This window comes from Tubulanus polymorphus, chromosome 4, assembly GCF_964204645.1.
Source record: "Tubulanus polymorphus chromosome 4, tnTubPoly1.2, whole genome shotgun sequence".
Lineage (NCBI taxonomy): Eukaryota > Metazoa > Nemertea > Palaeonemertea > Tubulaniformes > Tubulanidae > Tubulanus > Tubulanus polymorphus.
Window position 1 is genome coordinate 23,342,317 of NC_134028.1, and position 23,044 is coordinate 23,365,360.

The following is a 23,044-nucleotide window of genomic DNA, read 5'->3' on the forward strand; positions in this document are numbered from 1 at the left end:
AAAACCTGACCCTAATCTCAAGGTCGTGGCATACAGAATATGCTAATTGGACTCGCTAATTGGCTATCAATCATCTCGCCAAACTCGCAAACCAATCAGAAGCCGCATAACATCCGTCACTCGGCGGAGAGTTCCTTGACTGTCCGTGAGTATTTTGTTGATAAAATCTGGTTTTAAAAGGCATTTATGTCAGTCTTCCCCTTTTTAATCAGCAATAATAACTTCAGATTGATTCATTCGTATTTATTACAAAGTGAATATATTACAACCATACCCGTGCATTAGCTGTCAATATTATTTTGGGCGTTGTTAATATGTAATATGTTTTTGAGGTGGCAGCACCGTACGGTTCGCGTTGAGTTGTCAAACTACTGTCAGACCACCTGTTGTTTGTTTTGTCCCCTCTTACCCTTGCTGAATTTAATTTGCGGTAAGATTTTGTCACGTAGGGATATTTCTTCCACAGTTAGTCGTATCAGAACGTCAGCATGGATTACTATGGACATGGCGGCCATAAAAAACACAAGAAACACAAAGTGAAAAGTCACCACCGGAGCAGTTCATCATCGTCGTCATCTTCGAGTTCCGACGATGAGCATAAAAGGTGGAAGAAAGAAGAGAAGAAAAAGAAGAAGTTGATGAAAAAGGTAAATTCTTCCATATCTTGGCATGAACTCCAGAACGCTATTTTCCTTGCCTCGAGCCTATGCAGATTATGCATCAATCGAAAAATTTCAATAAGTTTCAATTTGTCTCTCTTGATGCTAAAATTCTGGGGTGTTTGTTTTAACCAGAATACACTCTACCTATTCTGAAAAAGCTCACTTTGTAAACCTAATAGAACGGGCCGGTAGAGAGTTTCTAATCCGGAATTTATGATCCTAAACGGGAATCGGCTCAATCGAAACGTCTTGCCTCAGTTAGTATATCAGGCCTAACTCTGATTTTAACGCAATTTTATTGATTTTATTGTAGGGATTACTACCACCAGGGGGACAGGTAAGAACAATGTTTATTGTATTAATGAATTCAATGTCATTAGATTTCTTTCATCGTTCATTCTGCTTGAATATCGCTTGAAACACTTCAACTGCCAAAATAGCCATATATGGTGCTAAATACAGTCAAACTCACATACCGGGTAAGTTGTCAAGACAAGTCAGTTGTCAGTGATCTATCTATCGATGAAATGTTACTGAAAAAAAATTCAATTTTGTAATTTGTTACTGATAGCACTTTTCAGTGGTTGGCAGCCCTGGTCACAACTGCAACGACTTTAAAAAAAGCCAATTTGACTGTATTTCCAGTTGAAGTGTTTCTTATCTAAACTCGCTGCTATTCAAATCATTATTGTCATTTCATAGGCCTATCCTGTTCAAACTGGATATCCTTACGGTCAGGTATGTTTTGAATGTGTGTGTGTGTGTGCGCATGTGTTGTTTAGAGTAAAACCCTGTATAGCTGCCTTTCGTTTGGCTGACCGAGTCAACTGATGAATCACAATATCCGTGATGAAACAATAAATGTGAAATCCCACAATTGTTGAAAGACTGAAAGTTTATTTAGAATACTAGAAATAACCACCCTTCTTCGGTCTAAAAATTATACGTCAAATAAGCACACAGTGTATAAATGTAACATATCAGTTAAGACACTGATCTTTGGAAATGTGTGCTGCGTTGGCTGTCTTTTCATATTTACGATAATTTGGTATCAGACGCGGAAAAAGCAACGTGAAGAATTTCAAAACAAATTGAAAATCTGTGGGTAGGATGATGAATCAGTAAGCAGCTGATGTAACTGACACTTCGTTCAGTCCATCATTATCTCAATCAAACGGATTCAGTCACAATCAATATGGCTGAACCCAGTAATTAGTAACTCATACGGAATACTGCACATATTCAACTGACCCCAGAACTGGTTCTGAGTTGTCTATCAAGGATTCTGAGTTGACTCGGTCTACCAATCTAACACAGCTTATATGTATCTTGTTGCATGTTTTCCCCTACAAATCTATTGCCTGGATTTTTTAAGGGTCTGAATCACTGTTTGATGATTTGTGTATGATGTATTTCAGACAGGATATCCTACTGGAACTCATCCACCTCCACCCGGAGGACCTGGTGGATACCCTCAAGCTGGTGTCCCCGGATACCCTCCGCAAGGAGGAGCTTATCCCCCACAGGGCGCGGGATACCCTCCTCAGGGTGGGGCTTATCCTCCGCCGCCGCAAGGTGGAATGCCCGGTGGATACCCACCTCAAGGTAATTATGGCATAAGAATTAGGCATTTTTGCTACCAATGGTATTTTTCCTGAAGATTATTGATTTACTTTCATTTCTAGGTGGTTATCCCGGTTACCCCGGTGGACCCCCACCACAAGGAGCACCACCGTTTACTGCTCCTCCAGGCGGTATGCCTCCAGGTGGAGCACCACCATTCACCGCGCCTCCACCAGGACAGCCGGGTTACCCATACCCTCAATGTAAGTCTTCCGATTACACTCTTTTTTTGCTAACATGATATTCCTTAAAGTAAGCATCCAAAATGATTACTTTAAGGATATTACTTATTTGTTATTATTCCAGTATTGCTTATTATTTAGATCTAATGCTTTTCATAGAACTAACTTCACTATTGTCATTCATTACGGGTGTTGTCCAATGCTGGTAGCGTTTCAAATAGTGTTATTCTGATCATTCAGTTAATAAATGTTGTTTCCATTCCTTTTTTGAACACTGAATCACGCCATGCTTTTGATAAATATCTGTATGTAGTGTTTTATAGCTTCCTAGTCAGCAACCCGATCGTGGTTTAGTTTCATGATCGGTTATTTTCACAAACCACACAGTTGGTGTAAGCTCATCCGATTATGAAAGCTTACCACAAACGATAAGTTCACTAACTTAGTTCGTCACTTAGTCACTAGCTTAGTACCTAGACATCAGGGGCCAGTTGCTCAAAAGTTGGTTAAAGATGACGGGCGGATGAATACTAACGATGTACTTTTAATTGTCACTATGTCAACTATCTACTGGTAAATTCTAACAAACTTTTGAACAACTGGCTTCAGAATGTGACCATTTTGCACGTAGCTTTAATATTTTTTCACTCAATGGAAAGGTTTGTCATCGAATATATAATTATATATGTATCCTAACTCATGAGCTTTCCTGATGGAAGAGTATTAGAGAAAAGTACGATATTTCTATTGTAAACTCAATAAAACCCATTTGGATGTACAGTAAACCTCACCTTACGCGGACATGGCCAACTTGGACCAAACCGAAATAATTTTTGTGATTTCCTAATCTTTCCTTCAACTCGGACTTCACTTACCTCGGACCGGTCCCAGTTAGTCCGAGTTAGGCGATGTTTACTGCGGTGTTTAAAACATTAGTCACTGACGTAGTGATTTTATGTTTATTTTCAGATGGTCCGAGGTGATGATGACACGTATACCGAGACGAACCTTTCCTATGCTTAAATTTTACATTAATGTCTGCCTTTCACTCTTTATATATATATATGAAATACATGATTTTTCTGTGATGTCGATCGAAAGTTTTTTCGTGTAAAAATTGTTATTATTATCATTATTATCATTGATATTATTATTTATCACGTAAGCGCTGTTAGAATAAACAAATAAATTAAATGAGGTCAGTATGTGCTAAAAAGCTATTCATCTTTACTTAAAGCTACAAAATTATTATACACATAGTACATTAGTTCATTTGTTTTATAAATAAATTGAAAATATTCGTATATTTGAATTTAGTTTTTTTTCGTACATTTGATTGTGTTTATTAGGAATGTTCTTTGACAGTTCTAACCCACCCCTTATATTGCTTCCTGTACCGGTAAATGCACGTAAATCTAGATACTATGTTGCAATGCATGGTTCAAGTTTTAAAAATACCTGTGTTAGCATTTCACTGTTAGAAGTTGCTCACCTCTGAAAGGAACAAAGATATTTTCTTCACCATAGGGTAAGCCTCGAATTGATGAATAATAGAAAGTTACAATATAATCACCAGTTTTCATTGAGATATGTTTTACAGAAATAAAGTTATGTATCAAGTCTTACAGAAATTGTCTTCTGCCTACTTCAGTACACCTGACATGATTTATACAATTTATGAAGATTAACACATGTTTATCGATCGTTCAACTCAAACTGATAACTTATTATATTTGGTAACCGTTAACTGCTTCACTTCTTAGATACAGTAACATTTCATATGTCGCTTGATTCACTACGGATATAGAATGCTTTTTCAGCGCTTGTATATTTATCTTAAAATAGCCGGTGTACCGCCACCTTATACAGCAGCTTACGATAGTTCTGGCCCTAACTATGGTTCTACGGCTTATGGTGCACCGCCAGGTATGTCACAACCTGGTGGTGTCTATAATCAACCGTATCAACCTCCACCAGGACAGAATATCAGTCCATACGGTAACTATAGTCAATTCTATGAATCTCTTTATCATTATAGTTGTATGTTATATGTCATCGAAAAATATGTGTCCATATCGCGTGCTTGATTTATATTTCGAACGGTTTTATTTCAGCCCAAGTTGGAGGGATTGGTGCCCCATCCCAGCAAGTGCCAGTGGGTTACCCAAATCAGCCACCGCAAGCTTCGGGTTATCCCGGAGGTCCACCTGGGCACCCTGGAGGCCCACCTGGACAGCCCGGTGGTCCACATCCAGGCCAACCTGGAGGTCCACCTCCAGCTGCGACGGGTAAACCACAGGTGAATTGAACTTTTAGCTCAACTGTGGTCAGCTCTTTAAAAAAACTGTAAAAAATAAGTTTTTAAATCATGAAAATGTGTGAAAAATTCAAGAAGAATGTCTGTCAAAATATTTTCTGATCCCTTTTTTTCATATACCATGGAATATACCTCAGAATTTATGCACACATTGTGTTTAGGAAATGTTATTGTCCAAATTGTGATCAGTAATCGCTTATGTTATTGTGCATAAAACAACTGTCTTCTTCTTAAGGGTGGAATGGATCCTAATGTGGCTGGAGCGACTGCTATGGTTGGAAAAATGCAGATTTATGGCGAACAATTTGTTGGCACAGTATTTCCAGTGCAAGGTTTCAACGTTGAGAAAGATGCTGAAATACTAAGAGCTGCTATGTATGGAGCGGGTAGGTGTCACTAGTTTGATAGTGCAGCAGTTTTGCTATTATTTCACTAATTTCACTATTTATTTGAAGGAACCGATGAACAAGCCATAATTGATGTCGTGAGCAAACGTTCAAATCAGCAACGACAAGCTATTAAGAAGACTTTCAAAACAATGTATGGAAAGGTCAGTTTTTACTGGTAAAGTTTAGGGACTGATTTTATTGACTGGTATTTTCCTTAACTCGAGTGTTATCTCAATTGAAGTATTGATATCATTCTTTAAAACAGGGCCCAGGAATTTCTCCTTTGTTGATGATTAAGCTTTATCTATAAAACATTATATCCCTTACTTTTTGTCTAGGATTTGATAAAAGATCTTAAGTCTGAATTGAGTGGAGACTTTGAGGAAGTGATATTAGCATTGTTCGAGCCTACAACATTTTACGACGCTTGGTCTCTGCGGAAAGCGATGCAGGTATGTCTCTCTTAGACATCCCCTTAAACATGACCCGTACCGGGTATTTTAAAACGGAATATGAATGTTTTTTTTCTAAATGTATGTCCAGGGTGCTGGCACTGCTGAGGGCGTTCTTATTGAAATATTGTGCACACGAACCAATGAGGAAATTCGAGAAATCATCGAATGCTATAAACACAGTAAGAAACCCTGATATGACCTCTGCAACTGGAATAAGAAGTTATGTGAATTGTTAGTCTTATTTCTATATCTATTTTCAAGAACTTGGACGTGACTTGGAGAAAGATATAGTCAGCGAAACTAGTGGTCACTTCAAACGTTTACTCGTGTCTTGTTGCCAGGTAAAAATCAATTGGAATACCTGTGTATGTTGAAAAATATCTGTGTAGAATACTTTGATGATATTCTTGTATGTAATTTCTCAGGCTAATCGCGCTGAATTGACACCCGCCGATTGGGAGAAGGTCTTCAAATCCGGGCCCCAGTCGGTTATAGACAGAGATCTAGCCCAAAAAGAAGCTCAACAATTGTTTGAAGCCGGTGAACAGAAACTGGGAACAGACGAATCGACATTCCTGCGTATAATGGCTATTCGACATTTCTATCAACTTCGAGCGACATTTGAGGAATATGCTCGGGTAGGCCTGATAGATTTTCATCTGACAATAGCACAAAACTGGGTCGTCTTTTAGACTGGCAACTGATAAAATCAAAACTCACTACATGAAAATTTAAAGATTACAAGCAAAATTTATTCATCAAAGGTTAATTCAAAAAATTGAAAGATACAATGTTTCAGACTTTCTCTAGCTCACAATGATTGATTGTGGCTACTTTTCTGAAATTTCTTCATTCACAATCGCAGCTATTGTGTCTAATAATCGCTTGTTTTGTAGATTTCTGGTCGAGATATTTTAAATTCGGTTTCACGCGAGATGTCTGGTGACTTAAAGGAAGGATTTGAAGCATTGAGTAAGATTTATATTTACAAAAAGATATAGCAAGAGTTCGTCGATGGTTCCATGACAAAATACTTATGTTGTTTATGTTTTTAGTTACGAGCGCAAGAAACCGACCGCAATATTTTGCTGATAAACTCTACAAAGCAATGAAAGGAGCTGGTACTAATGATTCTGCCCTTATTAGAATCATTGTTTCAAGATCTGAGGTAAGAAAATGATTACAAATAGGATAAAGAATGATATGAATTCTTGGCTTTATGTCTCTTTACATTGTTATGTCACTGTATTGCTTTGATTTCAGATCGATTTGAAGAATGTAGCCGACATATTTCTGCAGAAATACCAGAAAACTTTGTGGAAGATGATTGAAGGTGATACAAGTGGAGACTATAAACGCATCTTACTGGCAATTGTTGGGAATGCATAAGAGAAATGATACCCATCAAATCAATGTTCATTTATCAATTCTACTGGCTTATCATTGTATATCTATATTTATCAATGGCATTTTTGTGCTTAATATGTAACTGTCTACTAATTGTTAACTCTTTATTTCGAATTTAGCTGGAAATTAAGAATTAGTGTTTCACTGAAGTTGTATCAATATATGTACTCTTTATGGCTTATGATGTAATAATGAATTGCAATACATGTACATGTAGGCCTATATAATATTTGTTCTTTGTCTAATTACTAACAGCAAATAAAGCGACTGTAGCTGTCAATGTGATGTTCACTTGTTCATTCTATGTATAGGCCTGCTGACATTACGTATTAATTAAATGTCTAAACATGCTTGGTCAAAGTACGGTCTACTGATCTGGTTACCTACCAAAACTTTGCTAAATCATTCATCCATTTTTAAGTCTGTCATGGTGCACATATTTCCATATTATTCCTGTATTTGACGTGCTTATGAAATATGTGCTGAAACTGGCTTCAAATCAAGACACGTGACAGGATAGTTCTGTCCTACCAGTTCTACCAGTACCACAAAAACTCAAAATCAAGATCAAGTCCTGTTTTTAAGTCCCAATTCAGGCGCAGATTCGGACGATAGAACCGTAAGCCACACGCTACTCGTCATAAGTCCCTGGATCCGCCCCTGTAGTTTATGTATTTCGAGTAAAATTTAAGTTTCGATAATTTCTTAACATAATGATCGTCCGAAATTCGACGACTTAGAGTGAATTTCACTGAACATGTATTTCAGAGTGAGCAGAATTATAACAGTAAAGTGTTTTGAGCAGAATTATAACAGTAAACTGTTTTGTGTATATTTCGCCGCTATTACGGTAATCGTTATTGTCATTTCACAGGCATATCCTCCTCCAACTGGTTATCCTTATGGTCAGGTATGTTGCGTGCGTGCGTTTTAAGTTTAATCCCTGTGTTCGCCTGGCCTACGAACTATCATCTCAACTTGAGATGTTTGCTCGTAGGCCTGGCTGACTGAGTCCACTGATACTTCGTTTAGTCCATAAATCTCAATCAAACGGATCCCGTCACAAAAATCAGTATGGCTGAACCCCAGTATAACTCTTAACGGAATACTCCACGTAATGATTGATGCTGAATTGACTGAGCCAAACTGACCCCAGAACCCCGACAGTTGACTCCTAATCGTGTTGCATGTTTTCCTCACTCTAAATACGAATCTTTTGCAGGATATTTGGAGGTATCAAAATCACTGTTTGATGATTTGTGTATGATGTATTTCAGACAGGATATCCTACTGGACCTCATCCACCTCCACCAGGAACACCTGGTGGATACCCCAGTGCAGTCGATGGCCCAGGATACCCTCCTCCAGGTGGAGCTTATCCCCCACAGGGTGGGACATACCCCCCACAAAGAGGGGCTTATCCCCCGCCGCCGCAAGGATATCCACCTCAAGGTATGATTATTACATTAAGAATTAGGTAAGCTTCAGCAGATATTCTTATGAGGAAAGATATACCTGATGATATTTGATTTTACTCACATTTCTAGGTGGTTATCCCGTTTATCTCAGAGGACCCCCACCACAAGGAGTTCCTCCAGGCGGTATGCCCCCAGGCGGAGCACCACCATTCACAGCGCCTCCACCAGGACAGCCGGGTTACCCATACCCTCAATGAAAGTTTGCAAATTATACTCTTCTTGCTAACTAGATATTCCTAAAAGTAAGCATCCAGCATTATTACTTAATTAAAGGATATTACTTATCAATTATTTCCAGTAATGCTCATTATACTGATCTAATTGCTTTAATATTGAACTACGTATTATTCGATACGCATGTTTTCAATGCTGGTAGCTTTTCAAATAGCTTCTAATACAGTTGTCTTACCTGGTACTGATATTATCTTCTGCCTACTTCGGTACACCTGACATCATTTATACAATTTTGGATTAACGCATTGTTCATCGTTCAACTCAAACTGATAACTTATTATATTTGGTAACCGTTAACTGCTTCACTACTTAGATACAGTAACATTTCATCTGTCGCTTGATTTGCTAAAGGTAGAATGCTTTTTTCAGCGCTTGTATATATTTATCTTTAAGCAGCCGGTGTACCGCCACCTTGTACAGCAGCTTATGATAGCTCTGGCCCTAACTATGGTTCTACGGCTTACTGTGCACCGCCAAGTATGGCACAACCTGGTGGTGTCTATAATCAACCGTATCAACCTCCACCAGGACAGAATACCAATCCATACGGTAACTATAGTCATTCTGTAAATCTCATCAAATATGTATATAGAAAAATGTACGGTTGATATTACCTACTTAATTTATATATCTATATTTCGAACGGTTTTATTTTAGCCCAAGTTGGAGGGATCGATGCCCCATCCCAGCAAGCGCCAGTGGGTTACCCAAATTAGCTGCTGCAAGCTTCGGGTTATCCTAGATTTCCACCTGGGCAACCTGGAGGCCCACCTGGACAACCCTGTGGTCCACCACCAGGACCCTCTGCACGCCCACCACCAGCTGTCCCACCACCAACAGGTTATCCTGGAGGTCCACTTAAGCAACCAAGAGCCCCACCCGGACACCCTGGAGGGCCAACTAAACAACCCGGAGGCCCACCTGGACAGCCCGGTGGTCCACCTCCAGGACCCTCTACAGGCCCGCCACAAGCTGTCCCACCACCAGCTGGTTATCCTAGAGGTCCACTTAAGCAACCTGGAGCCCAACCCGGACGGCATGGAGGGCCAACTAAGCAACCTGGAGGACCTGGACAGCCCAGTGGTCCACGTCCAGGAGGACTGTTGACTACCCTTGCTTGGAATCTGGCATCTTCATACAAGAAATAAAAGAACGCTAAAACAAAGGGTTACCCGCAATAGATAGTTTGTTGTCAAAGTTAGCTAATTTGCGATTAACTCTGAACTGGATTTTTAGACTCCCCAATCCATATGAGTGTTACTAAAACTATGCACTACTAAAACGAAGACTGAAGCCCTATGCACTTTGCGAGACTAAAACTATGCATGACTAAAATGAAGACCTATGCAGTCACTAATAATCAAACTATGCACTACTAAAACGAAGACCGAAGACCTTTGCACTCATTAGAAATCATCACTAGGGGCGCTATCTGTGTATTTAACCACCTCTGTCGATGAGTATAGGCAATGGGGCCTACTAGATATAAACATACATAAGGGAACGTAAAATGGTCGGTTATTTTTCTCGGGTGCATAGGTCTTCGTTTTAGTGGTGCATAGTTTGATTTCTAATTAGTGCATAGGTCTTCGGTCTTCGTTTTAGTAGTGCATAGTTTGATTTTTAGTGACTGCATAGGTCTTCGTTTTAGTCATGCATAGTTTTAGTAACCCTCAATCCATATACGTATTATCACAGCAACCACCAAATTTACAAATCTTTCATTCTTCTACTCGGTATACATAGTTTTCATAATAATAGATTCATTTAAGAGAAAAGTTCAACGCAGAAAACGCGGACGACCTACTATCTACTAGCGAACCTGGCGGATCCACACCTGCCATACGTGGAATCCTAGCACTGCGGATACCCCATTAACACGTAAAAATTTATTCTACAAAACTACGTAACGTGGCGACACTAGTCTTTTACCAACTGACATAATCTGCCGCAAGGACTCTCTGGAGGCCCACACCACCAGCTGCCACGGGTTAACCACTTGAAATTCTAGTCCAGCAGTGGTCAGATAGATGTAAGAAAATGTGAAAAATGGATGGCAAACTGACAAAATTTGAAAATTTTAGTAATCGTTTATGTTGTACCTTAATGTAAAAAATGTAAAAAGTCTGGAAATAAAAAATTATATATGTAGAAAATGCGAAAATCTGGTTGTAAAGAAATTGTGAAAGAAGTCAATTGTAAGTACATGTATGGGAAAATTCCAGTGTTCACCAATCTCTGACTGAAGATCACCTCCTGGAGCTCCCCAGGTGGGCCCAAAAATAGCAAATGTTATTCTATCGCAGGTAATGTGTGAACCTTCATATCGGAGGATATTAGTTAAGTAGACTCCTTATCTGCATTCAAAGATTAAAAGAGACGTTTTTCAAAGAACAAGAAGAGTTTTTAGAGTTGAATACGCAGCTGGAAGAGTGAAGCGAAGGTGATTGAAAAGCTTTTAGATAGAGAAACGAATACGTCAATGTTGGATGATAAATCACCAGCAGTTCCTGGACATAATGTAAAGAGAATCCCAATACTAATAACGAAGAAAACAGTCCGAAAATGTTACTGGAGCTAGTAGTTTATTCGACGTTTCGATAGTCACCTTCAGGAATACGGTCAGGGTTGTGTAATGAGATTACACTTCCCTGGAAATACTAAGACATGTTAGGCGTTATAGTACGTTGCGTAATCTCGATATCTAAACATGTTTGGTCAAAGTAGTTCGGTCCACTGAACTGATTTCCTACCAAAACAATTCATAACAATTCATCCATTTTCATAAGTCTTTCACGGTGCCCACATTTCCAAAAGATTCCTGGAATTGATATGCGTGTAAAATGCACCTTAAAACTGGCTTCGAGCGAAAATACTTCAGTGCAGTTCTGTCGGGCTCGGTAAACTGTCGTCAAAACTAGTAGAAACCACAAAATCAAAATGGTAAGTTAAGTTGTCACTTTTTTAGTCCTAGTTGATGTATTTCATTGGGATAAGTTGTCAACCAACGTACTGATCGTCCCAAAGTGAAAAATTGAGATGATGCACAATATCCTCGTTAGATGGATGCGAGAGAAATGCCACATTAAAAGATGCAAAATTTAATCATTGCTGAAAATAGAAACTCTTTACTCAAGAAATTTAATCTTTAGCTGAATTATTGTCGGATTTCTCTCGTATAGACTTGCACTGTATTTTGTAGTGAGCAGAATTTAACAGTTTAAGTGTTTCATATCTAAACTCGCCGCTATTTATCAATATTGTCATTTCACAGGCATATCCTCCTCCGACTGGTTATCCTTATGGTCAGGTATGTTTTCAATGTTTGTGTGCGCATGTGTTTGAAACCCCTGTATCGCTGCGTTCGTCTGTGGCTGACCGACCGAGTCAACTGATACTTCGTTCAGTCCATAAATCTCAATCAAACGGGTTCCGTCAGAATCAATATGGCTGATTTGAACCCCAGTATTACTATAAAACTCTTACGCAATACACCACGTAATGATTGATACTGAATTGACTGAGCCACAACTGACTCCCGAACCGGATACTCGGTATTACTCTTACGGAATGATTGAATCAATGGACTCCAAAGTCGGTTCTATGTCGACTGAGTCTACCAAACAACACTGTGTATATAGTTGCATGTTTTCCCCTATACTACTCTAAATATAAATCTATTGCCTGGATATTTGAGGTGTCTGAATCAATGTTTGATGATTTGTGTATGATGTATTTCAGAACGGATGTCCCACTGGAACACCTGCACCTCCACCTGGTGGTTACCCCCCAGCCGGTGGCCCGGGATACCCTTCAGGTGGGGCATACCCCCCTCAGGGAGGGGCTTATCTCCCGCCGCCGCAAGGTGGAATGCCCGGTGGATACCCACCTCCAGGTAATTATGGCATAATGATAAGGCTTACGGCGGCTATTCTTGAGGAAACGTATTTTCCTGATGATTAACTTTCATTTCTAGGTGGATATCCCGGTGGACCCCCACCACAAGGAGCTCCTCCAGGCGGTAACTATGGTTCTACGCCTTACGGTGCACCGCCGGGTATCGCACCACAAGGGGCTCCTCCAGGCGGTAACTATGGTTCTACGCCTTACGGTGCACCGCCGGGTATGGCACCACAAGGGCCTCCTCCAGGCGGTAACTATGGTTCTACGCCTTACGGTGCACCGCCGGGTATGGCACCACAAGGGGCTCCTCCAGGCGGTAACTATGGTTCTACGCCTTACGGTGCACCGCCGGGTATGGCACCACAAGGGGCTCATCCAGGCGGTAACTATGGTTCTACGCCTTACGGTGCACCGCCGGGTATGGCACCACAAGGGCCTCCTCCAGGCGGTAACTATGGTTCTACGCCTTATGGTGCAGCACCGCCAGGTATGGCACAACCTGCTGGTGTCTATAATCAACCGTATCAACCTCCACCAGGACAGAATACCAGTCCATACGGTAACTATAGTCATTCTACAAATCTCTTTATCGTTACAGATGCATGTTTGCTTCAATATGCGTAGAAAAAATATGTCCATATTAATTACTTAATTCATTCATTCCCCAAACGGTTTTATTTCATCCAGGACCCCCTGGAGGCCAACCACCAGCTGCCACGATTAAACCACAGGTGAATTGAACTTTTAGTTCATCAGTTATCAGATGGATGTAAAAAATTGTGAAAATGGATGGCTGTTTAAAAAACTGAAAAAAAAGATTGAAAAAAGAACATAAAAATGCGTGAAAAATTAAAGAAAAAATGTCCGTCAACATATTTTGTCATACGTGGACGGCACATGCACCAAGCTGTGTTTAGGAAATGTCATTATAATCCGTCCGCTAATGTTGTTGTACTTTGACGTGAAAAAATGTTGAATGTCTGGAAAAAGGATGTGAAAATTCCATTGTTCATCAATGATCCCTGGTTCAGTCTCGATAAGCTTCAAAATTGTGCATCAAACCACTGTCTTCTTCTTTAAGGGTGGAACGGATCCTAATGTGGCTGGAGCGACTGCTTTGGTTGGAAAAATTCAGATTTATGACCCTGCCGAAAAATCTGTCGGCACAGTATTTGCAGTGAAAGATTTCGACGCTGAAGCAGATTGTGAAGCACTGAGAAAGTGTATGCGTGGAGCGGGTAGGTTGATATTATTCACTCGTTCAATCATGGACTCTAAAACGAAGAGTCCATGGTTCAATTGTGTAGCAGTTTTGCTATTATTTCACTTTCTTTTTGAAGGAACTGATGAACAAGCCATAATTGATGTCGTGAGCAAACGTTCAAATCAGCAACGACAAGCTATTAAGAAGACTTTCAAAACAATGTATGGAAAGGTCAGTTTTTACTGGTTAAGTTTAGGGACTGATTTTATTGACTGGTATTTTCCTTAACTCGAGGGTTATCTCAATTGAAGTATTGATATCATTCTATAAAACAGGGCCCAGGAATTTCTCCTTTGTTGATGATTAGGCTTTATTTATTAAACATTAAACCCCTTACTTTTTGTCTAGGATTTGATAAAAGATCTTAAGTCTGAATTGAGTGGAGACTTTGAGGAAGTAATGTTAGCATTGTTCGAGCCTACAACATTTTATGACGCTTGGTCTCTGCGGAAAGCGATGCAGGTATGTCTCTCTTAGACATCCCCTTAAACATGACCCGTACCGGGTATTTTAAAACGGTATATGAATGTTTTTTTTCTAAATGTATGTCCAGGGTGCTGGTACTGCTGAGGCCGTTCTTATTGAAATATTGTGCACACGAACCAATGAGGAAATTCAAGAAATCAAAGAATGCTATAAACACAGTAAGAAACCCTGATAAGACCTCTGCAACTGGAATAAGAAGTTATGTGAATTGTTAGTCGTATTTCTTTTTCTATTTTCAAGAACTTGGACGTGACTTGGAGAAAGATATAGTCAGCGAAACTAGTGGTCACTTCAAACGTTTACTTGTGTCTTGTTGCCAGGTAAAAATCAGTTGGAATACCTGTGTATGTTGAAAAATATCTGTGTAGAATACTTTGATGATATTCTTGTATGTAATTTCTCAGGCCAATCGCGCTGAATTGACACCCGCCGATTGGGAGAAGGTCTTCAAATCGGGTGCCGAATCGGTTATAGACAGAGATCTAGCCCGGAAAGAAGCTCAACAACTGTTTGAAGCCGGTGAACAGAAACTCGGAACAGACGAATCGATATTCGTGCGTATAATGACTATTCGACATTTCAATCAACTTCGAGCGACATTTGAGGAATATGCTCGGGTAGGCGTGATAGATTTTCATCGGACAATAGCACAAAACTGGGTCGTCTTTTAGACTGGCAACTGATAAAATTAAAACTCACTACATGAAAATTTAAAGATTACAAGCAAAATTTATTCATCAAAGGTTAATTCAAAAAATTGAAAGATACAATGTTTCAGACTTTCTCTAGCTAACAATGATTGATTGTGGCTATTTTTCTGAAATTTCTCCATTCACAATCGCAGCTATTGTGTCTAATATTCGCTTGTTTTGTAGATTTCGGGTCGAGATATTTTAAATTCGGTTTCACGTGAGATGTCTGGTGACTTAAAGGAAGGATTTGAAGCATTGAGTAAGATTTATATTAACAAAAAGATATACGCAAGGGTTCGTCGATGGTTCCATGACGTAATACTTATCTTGTTTATATTTTCAGTTATGAGCGCAAGAAACCGACAGCAATATTTTGCTGATAAACTCTACAAAGCAATGAAAGGAGCTGGTACTAATGATTCTGCCCTTATTAGAATCATTGTTTCAAGATCTGAGGTAAGAAAATAATTACAAATAGGATAAAAAATGATATGACTTCTGTGCATTGTTATGTCACTGTATTGCTTTGATTTCAGCTTGATTTGAAGAATGTAGCCGACATATTTCTGCAGAAATACCAGAAAACTTTGCGGAAGATGATTGAAGGCGATACAAGTGGAGACTATAAACGCATCTTACTGGCAATTGTTGGGAATGCATAAGAGAAATGATACCCATCAAATCAATGTTCATTTTTCAATTCTACTGGCTTATCACTGTATATCTATATTCATCGATGGCGCATATATCTCTTGTCGTCTATCATTGTTAACTTATTATTTCGAAATTAGCTCGATATTGATAATTAGACTTTCACATAAATGATATATATCAATATGCATATGATGATATGTAGAATCTTTATGGCTTATGATGTAATAATGAATTGTGTTAAATGATTCTGTTGTAGTTCTTTGTCTTTTATTTACCGCAAATAAAGCGACTGTAGCTTTCGATGTACATATATCGCTACGTCTTCAATAGCATTTTGTATCCGGGTTATGCGTCTCCACTACGCTCGAAACACGGGGGTTCAATGCAGAGTTTTCCGCAAAACCCGGGTTTTAGAAACTCTTCTCGAAAAAGAAGGGTACACTCCGCATTGCTCATTCTGTGCATATGAATGAACTTTCTTCTAATTATAAACCTCTAGAAAATAAGATAAGCATTTCAGAATTCATTGTACGTTGTAGTTCCGTGTGTACCTGTTTTGGGAAAGTTCCGCCACATTTTCATCTTACTGGATAAACAAACTTTTCACTTATGAGAATGAAATTAGTATAAATTAGTAATGCTTTGGGAGGAAATGATCAAAAATCTTTGACTGCGGAGCATACAAAGTCTTTGTTTCGGTTATAATCTTCGGAGAAGCTGGTCGTGAATTTCGGAACACCAAAAACCGGCTAGTGGCTAATAGCCAAACATGTTTGGAAGACTTGGTCACCAACCAAAACTATTGCAAACTATTCATCCATTTTCACAAGTATTCCACGGTGTACACATTTCCATAGCATTCCTGAATATATTCCTGCCTATAAGAATTCCTTAAAAAAACTGGTTTGGAATCACAACACTTCACTTCACAGTTCACTTCTGTCGTACACTCAGTTCAATTAGTACCACAAATTCAAAATGGTAAGTTAAGTCGTCCTGTTTTTTGAGTCCTGCTCGTGTATTTTCTGTTAGATTTATGTCATCATTTGGATATAAGTTGTTAACATAATGACCGTGTCAACTAAGACAACGTAAGCGAATTTGACTGCGGGTCGATCTCGTGCGAGACGGGGAGGACTATTTGTAGGTCTAAAACCAATGGACCTATACACCATTATAATCATTTATTGTCATTTCACAGGCATATCCTCCTCCATCTGGGTATCCTTGTGGTCAGGTACGTATGTTTTCAACGTGTGTGTCTGTGTGCGCGCGTGTGTTAGAAATTAACCCCCGTAAAGCTGAATAAGGTGCGCGATATTTCTGTATGTTGCGATGTTCAAAATTTTCTTTGAGACATCTGCCAAAATAACCTTTTCCCAATGAAAATTCAAAACGTAACTTAGATCCCATCTCACCTCCGCCTACAATGATATCCATCAACGCAATAACCCACTCGTACTCCTTCTGAACTCTTTACATTACTCAACACTCTCCTTAAATTTACGAAATTCATCGATTCTCATTTCCCTTGTTCCCTTCATTTCCCTTTTTACCGGGTGCTAACGACAGCGGCCTTAAGGCTTTGCTTGACCCACGCAGAAAGCTACTTTATTTTCTCTCTTTTGATGATTGCGCTTGATGAAAAATTGTAACCTTTATTGCTGTTAGTTTTTTCTCTCCTTGAATCTATGTATATAGAGCCTATCATATGCTTTCCGTGAAATAAATTTGAACTTGAACTTATTCTAAAGGAAATTTGTGCTTTAAATCATATATATATATACTTGTGCGATTCTATGTCTTGGTTCTACTATTTTAATGCAAATTGTGCTTTTCTCCTTGTTTATGAACTGTAGTGCTATTCGTAAGATCACATGCTCCTGTGCTATTGTGCTCGTCTTAAGTTTTCTGCCACGCCATAAAAACCGTTACAATGAAAGTTTTTTAAAACGTAGGTAGAAGCATGCGTTAAGGGGTTCTGTATTGAGTCGATGTGCACTACGTCATCGATATTGGCGTTTTAGAAATAGCAATTACATTTGTGAATTTTGGTGTATATTTTGTGATTAAATATACTACATAACTCTCCTTATAATTTCTATAAAATATAAGATTTAATGAATATTTTTGAGAAGATGTGCACTACGTCATCAATATATTTGGGCTAGCCTGGTTGCCGGTCAATTAAATTCAATCATACAAATTCAATAACACTATTGATCCTTAATATGATGTAATTTATATCATATTATCCATTGTCGACGTTATTAAGCAATGAATGTGCTGTTTTCAAGGCGTCAATAGATTTTCAAGTTAGTTTTCTTGTTTGTTATTTTCTATCCTATGTGATTGGTATGGTTAAAATATGCCCTTTTATATCGCATTAAATGGTTAAATAGGCCCTTAAAACCCTAACCCTCTAATCCCTTATCCTTAAAACTTAATGCTTTAAACCTTTTAAACCCTCTAAACCCATTAACGCCTTAACCCTCTAAATCATGACCCTTCTCTAAACGGTTTTGTAGCTAAAATCCCCTGGAAAAAAGTAGGTAAAAATCCCCACTTTTTTCAAGGACATTCAATGCAAAATATTTCTCCAATTCCAATTCTCCATTATTTGTAAATATTTCTTCAAATTCGAACTGAAACATTTTTGAACTGTGAACTCTTATTAACTGGTGGCATATTTTACTGTGTGGCGATAAATTATGAGAAATAAAGAACTTTTAATTTGAAACATTTTGAATTCAAGCTGGTTAAATAAAATTAAACTGTGCGATAAACTAATTTCAACTTGCGATATATTTGAGATGTACAATAAATTCTAGTATTAGTTTACATACATGTATCTTGTTGCATGTTTTCCCCATACTCTACAGATACGAATTTATTGCAAGATATTTTGAGGTAAATCACGGTTTGATGATTTGTGTATGATGTATTTCAGCCAGGATATCCTACTGGAACTCATCTACCTCCACCAGGAGGACCTGGTGGTTACCCTCCAGCCGGTTGCCCGGGATACCCTCCGCAAGGTGGGGCTTACCCCCCACAGGGCGGGGAGTATCCCCCGCCTCCGCACGGTGGAATGCCCGGTGGATACCTACCTCAAGGTAATCATGGTATAAGAATTAGGTATTTTGGGTATTCTTATGAGGAAAGATACACCTAATGATTATTGATTTACATTCATTTCTACATAGGTGGTTATCCCAGTTACCCCGGAGGACCCCCACCACAAGAAATTCCTCCATTTACCGCTCCTCCAGGCGGTATGCCTCCAGGTGGTTTGCCTCCAGGTGGTATGCCTCCGGCCATTCCACCATTCCCCATGCCACCACCAAGACAGCCGGGTTACGCATACCCTCAAAGTAAGTTTGCAAATTACTCTCTTTTCTTGCTAACTAGATATTCCTTTAAGTAAGCATCCAGATTGATTACTTTAAGGATATTTCGAACTCATCATTATCATTCCAGTAATCATTATTATACAGATCGAATTTATGGAAGTAACTTTACGATTGTTATTGATTACGGGTGTTGTCCAATGCTGGTAGCTTTTCAAATAGTTTCAGTGTTATTCTGATCATTCAGTTAAAAAAAGTTGTTTCCATTCAACCTCTGATGACGTATACTGGACGAACCTTTCCTAAGCTTGAATTTCAAATTAATGTCTGCCTTTTACTTTATATACGAAATACACGATTTTCCTGTGATGTCGATCGAAAGTTACTCCGTGTAAAGATTGTTGTTATTTATAATTTACAAGACAGAATATCTGTCCATATGGTGACTATAACCCATCTTATGAATCTCTGTTGTTATACAGATGAATGTCTGCTTCAATATGTATAGAAAACATTATGTTGTTATTGCTAATTGGTACGTTTTAATTCATCTTTCAAACGTTTTTATTTCAGCCCAAGTTGGAGGCATCAGTGCTCCATCCCAGCAAGTGCCAGCGGGTTGCCCAAGTCAACCACCGCAAGCTACTGGTTACACTGGAGGACTGCCACCTCAGCAACCTGGAATTCCACTTGGGCACCCTGGTGGTCCACCAACAGGACCCTCTGCAGGTCCATCACCAGCTGTCCCATCACCAGCTGCCCCACCACCAGCTGCCATCACGGGTAAACCACAGGTGAATTGAACTTTTAGCTCAACTTTTAGATAGATATAAAGAATTGGATGGTTGTTTAGAAAACTGGAAAAAAATATCTTAATAATATGTAAAAATTTACCGAAAGTTCAAGAAAAATGCCTGCCAAAATATTTACATCTCTTTTTTTCTGGAGCTCAGAATTCATGCACAACTGCGTTTTGGGAGATTTCATTCTATTCTGTCCTGATTGTGATCGTCGATCGCTTATGTCCTTTTGCTTTTGATGTGAAAAATGTAAAAAGTTTGGAAATAAATTAAAGGAAACCAAAATCCGGTTATCGGTTGTCCAGTTAAAATGTGAAAAAGTCAGTTGTAAGGATGTGAAAAATGTCAGAGTCCGATCTCTGGTTCAGTCACGATAAGCTCCAAAATTGTGCATAAAACCACAGTCTTCTTAAAGGTTGGAATGGATCCTAATGCACCTGCTAGAGCTATGGGTGGTAATCTGCAGATTCATGGCACCGTCGCACTAGTTGCCGGCACAATATTTCCAGTGCAAGTTTTCAACGCTGAAAAAGATGCTGAAATACTAAGAGCTGCTATGTATGGAGCGGGTAGGTGTCACTTGTTCGATAGTGCAGCAGTTTGATTTCATTCCACTAATTTCACTATTTATTTGAAGAAACCGATGAACAAGCCATAATTTATGTCGTGAGCAAACGTTCAAATCAGCAACGACAAGCTATTAAGAAGGCATTCAAGACAATATATGGAAAGGTCGGTTTTTACCGGTAAAGTCTAGACCCAGGTTTATAGACTGACATTTTCCTTAACTTGTGGATTTTCTCAATTGAAAATGAATCGAATCAGCCCCCGAGTTAACGTTTTAATTGCATCCCATTAAGCTATATCTATTGAAAATTATACTCGTTACTTTTTATCTAGGATTTGATAAACGAACTTAAGTCTAAACTGAGTGGAGACTTTGAGGAAGTGATATTAGCATTGTTTGAGCCCACAGCATTATACGATGCTTGGTCTCTGCGGAAAGCGATGCGGGTAATGTATCATCCCCTTAAATATGACCAGTACCGGGTATTTTGAATGGAATATGAACATGTTTATGTATGTTCAGGGTGCTAGCACTAATGAGGAAGATCTGATTGAAATATTGTGCGCACGAACCAATGAGGAAATTCGAGAAATCAAAGAGTGCTATAAACATGGTAAGAAACCCTCAATGCGTTGAAGATTCATGATATGCTTATACGTATAAGTGATGATTTGCTGATGACCTCTGCAACCGGAATAAGCGGTTATTTGAATTGTTAGTTTAACTATCTTTTAAAATTGTCTAGAATTCGTTCGTGACTTGGAGAAAGATATAATCAGCGAAACCAATGGTCGCTTTACAGGTTTACTTGTGTCTTGTTGCCAGGTAAAAATCAGTTCGAATACCTGTGTATGTTAATGAGCAAAACCCACAGTGATTAAAGCACTTTCCGACAGTTTCGACTACACTTCATCATAATCGTAATAATGTTATATACATATGAAGTAATTTAAGACTATAGACATTACTAAGGAAAGTTAGGGAGAGGAACGACTGTGAATATTGAGACTGGCATCAGTGTACCATGTCACTTCTGTATGTAAAATGCTTGTTTGCACCTACAAGCAATTGAATGGGGAAGTTACCAGCCACCATTTTGAGGCGGTCCCACAGGTCCCGCATTGTTGGATAGATTTTAATATTTTTTAAACTAAAACCTCTAGCGCGATTAATTGACGTCCATTCATCTTTTGGCACAAAATTTAAACTTATGAATCGTTAGACAGGTGACAATTTCTATATGTAATTTCTCAGGCTACTCGAGATGAATCGACAACCACCGACTTAGCCCTAGCCAAAAGAGAAGCCCAACATTTGTACGTTGCCGGTGAAAAGAAATTCGCAACGGATGGATCGACATTTTTTCTTATTATGGCTACTAGAAATTACAATCAGCTTAAAGCGACATTTGATGAATATGTGAAGGTAGGCCTGATAGATTTACATCAAGTAATAGCACAAAACTGGGGCGTCAATACCAGAATAGAATCAGAATTATTTCTTGAGAATTCAATAGATTAGAAACGAAGTTTAGAAATTTGAAAGATACAATGTTTCAGACTTTCCCTTGCACACAATGATTGACTGTGGCTATTTTTCTGACATTTTTCTCACATCATTCACTATCGTAGCTATCGTGTCTAATATTCAATCGATTTATAGATTTCCTGCCGAGATATTTTGAATTCGGTGGATCGCGAGATAGCTGATGTTGACTTAAGGAAAGGGCTTAAAGCATTAAGTAAGATTTAAGTAAGATTTACAACCGAAAGGATATGAGTTCATTGATGGTCGCGCGACGAAATACTTATCTTGTTTATCTTTTCAGTTATGAGTGCAAGAAACCGACAGCAATATTTTGCTGATAAACTCTACAAAGCAATGAAAGGAGCTGGTACTGATGATTCTACCCTTATTAGAATCATTGTTTCAAGATCTGAGGTAAGAAAATAGTTACAAATAGGATAAAGCAGAATGATATGACTTTTTGGGTTAATGTATCTGTTCATTGTGAAGTCACTGTATTACTTCGATTTCAGATTGATTTGAAGAATATAGGCGACGAATTTCTGCAGAAATACCATAAAACATTGCGGAAGATGATTGAAGGCGATGCAAGTGGAGACTATAAACGCATCTTACTGGCAATTGTTGGGAATGCATAAGAGAAATGATATCCATCAAATCAATGTTTATTTATCAATTATTTGCTAATGAAATCATGTGCATCTCTCCTATATTGTCCACCTATAATTGTTAACTCTTTATTATCTCAAAATCAGCTGAACATTAAGAATTAGCGTTTCACAGAAATTATATCAATATTAATATGATGATATGTAGAAGCTTTATGGCTTACGCTGTATTGATGAATTTTGATGATTATTTGTTCTCTGTCTTTTATTTACTGTAAATAAAACGAGTGTAGCTTTCAATTTTATTTTCAATTGTTAATTCTGGTGATACCGAGGATAACTGTGTTCTTGTGGATTTTTTTGGAATCATATCGTCATAAAAAATTCATGTTGGGTCTGTCTATGAGTGATATTACAAAAAAATAAAACAATCGCATATCGTGGA

At 38.6% G+C, this 23,044-nt stretch overlaps 1 protein-coding gene across 1 annotated transcript; it reads left to right on the forward strand.

Annotated features, from left to right (window-relative positions):
- The first annotated feature begins 30 nt into the window (after window positions 1–30).
- LOC141904469 (uncharacterized) lies at window positions 31–22,768 on the forward strand. The gene is made up of 43 exons (XM_074793058.1): window positions 31–145; window positions 467–647; window positions 976–999; window positions 1,365–1,400; window positions 2,081–2,267; window positions 2,348–2,488; window positions 4,582–4,766; window positions 5,020–5,170; window positions 5,240–5,334; window positions 5,512–5,625; window positions 5,717–5,807; window positions 5,890–5,969; window positions 6,054–6,266; window positions 6,525–6,600; window positions 6,684–6,796; window positions 6,892–7,011; window positions 7,910–7,945; window positions 8,313–8,424; window positions 9,141–9,313; window positions 12,489–12,642; window positions 12,724–13,209; window positions 13,338–13,381; window positions 13,732–13,888; window positions 13,991–14,085; window positions 14,263–14,376; window positions 14,468–14,558; window positions 14,641–14,720; window positions 14,805–15,017; window positions 15,276–15,351; window positions 15,436–15,548; window positions 15,629–15,751; window positions 18,697–18,862; window positions 18,953–19,120; window positions 19,670–19,890; window positions 20,312–20,465; window positions 20,534–20,628; window positions 20,797–20,910; window positions 20,987–21,077; window positions 21,210–21,289; window positions 21,719–21,889; window positions 22,127–22,205; window positions 22,293–22,405; window positions 22,504–22,768. The coding sequence occupies exons 2-43, from the start codon at window positions 489–491 to the stop codon at window positions 22,627–22,629; spliced, it is 5,430 nt and encodes a 1,809-aa protein (XP_074649159.1). The 5' UTR covers window positions 31–145; window positions 467–488; the 3' UTR covers window positions 22,630–22,768.
- Window positions 22,769–23,044: the final 276 nt, after the last annotated feature.

Excerpts from the sequence above, each read along its gene's own strand:
- LOC141904469 (XM_074793058.1), top strand. The coding sequence starts at position 489 with ATGGATTACTATGGACATGGCGGCCATAAAAAACACAAGAAACACAAA. Across the intron at positions 6,267-6,524 it reads CATTTGAGGAATATGCTCGG|ATTTCTGGTCGAGATATTTT; the intron begins GTAGGCCTGATA and ends CTTGTTTTGTAG. Across the intron at positions 22,406-22,503 it reads TCATTGTTTCAAGATCTGAG|ATTGATTTGAAGAATATAGG; the intron begins GTAAGAAAATAG and ends CTTCGATTTCAG.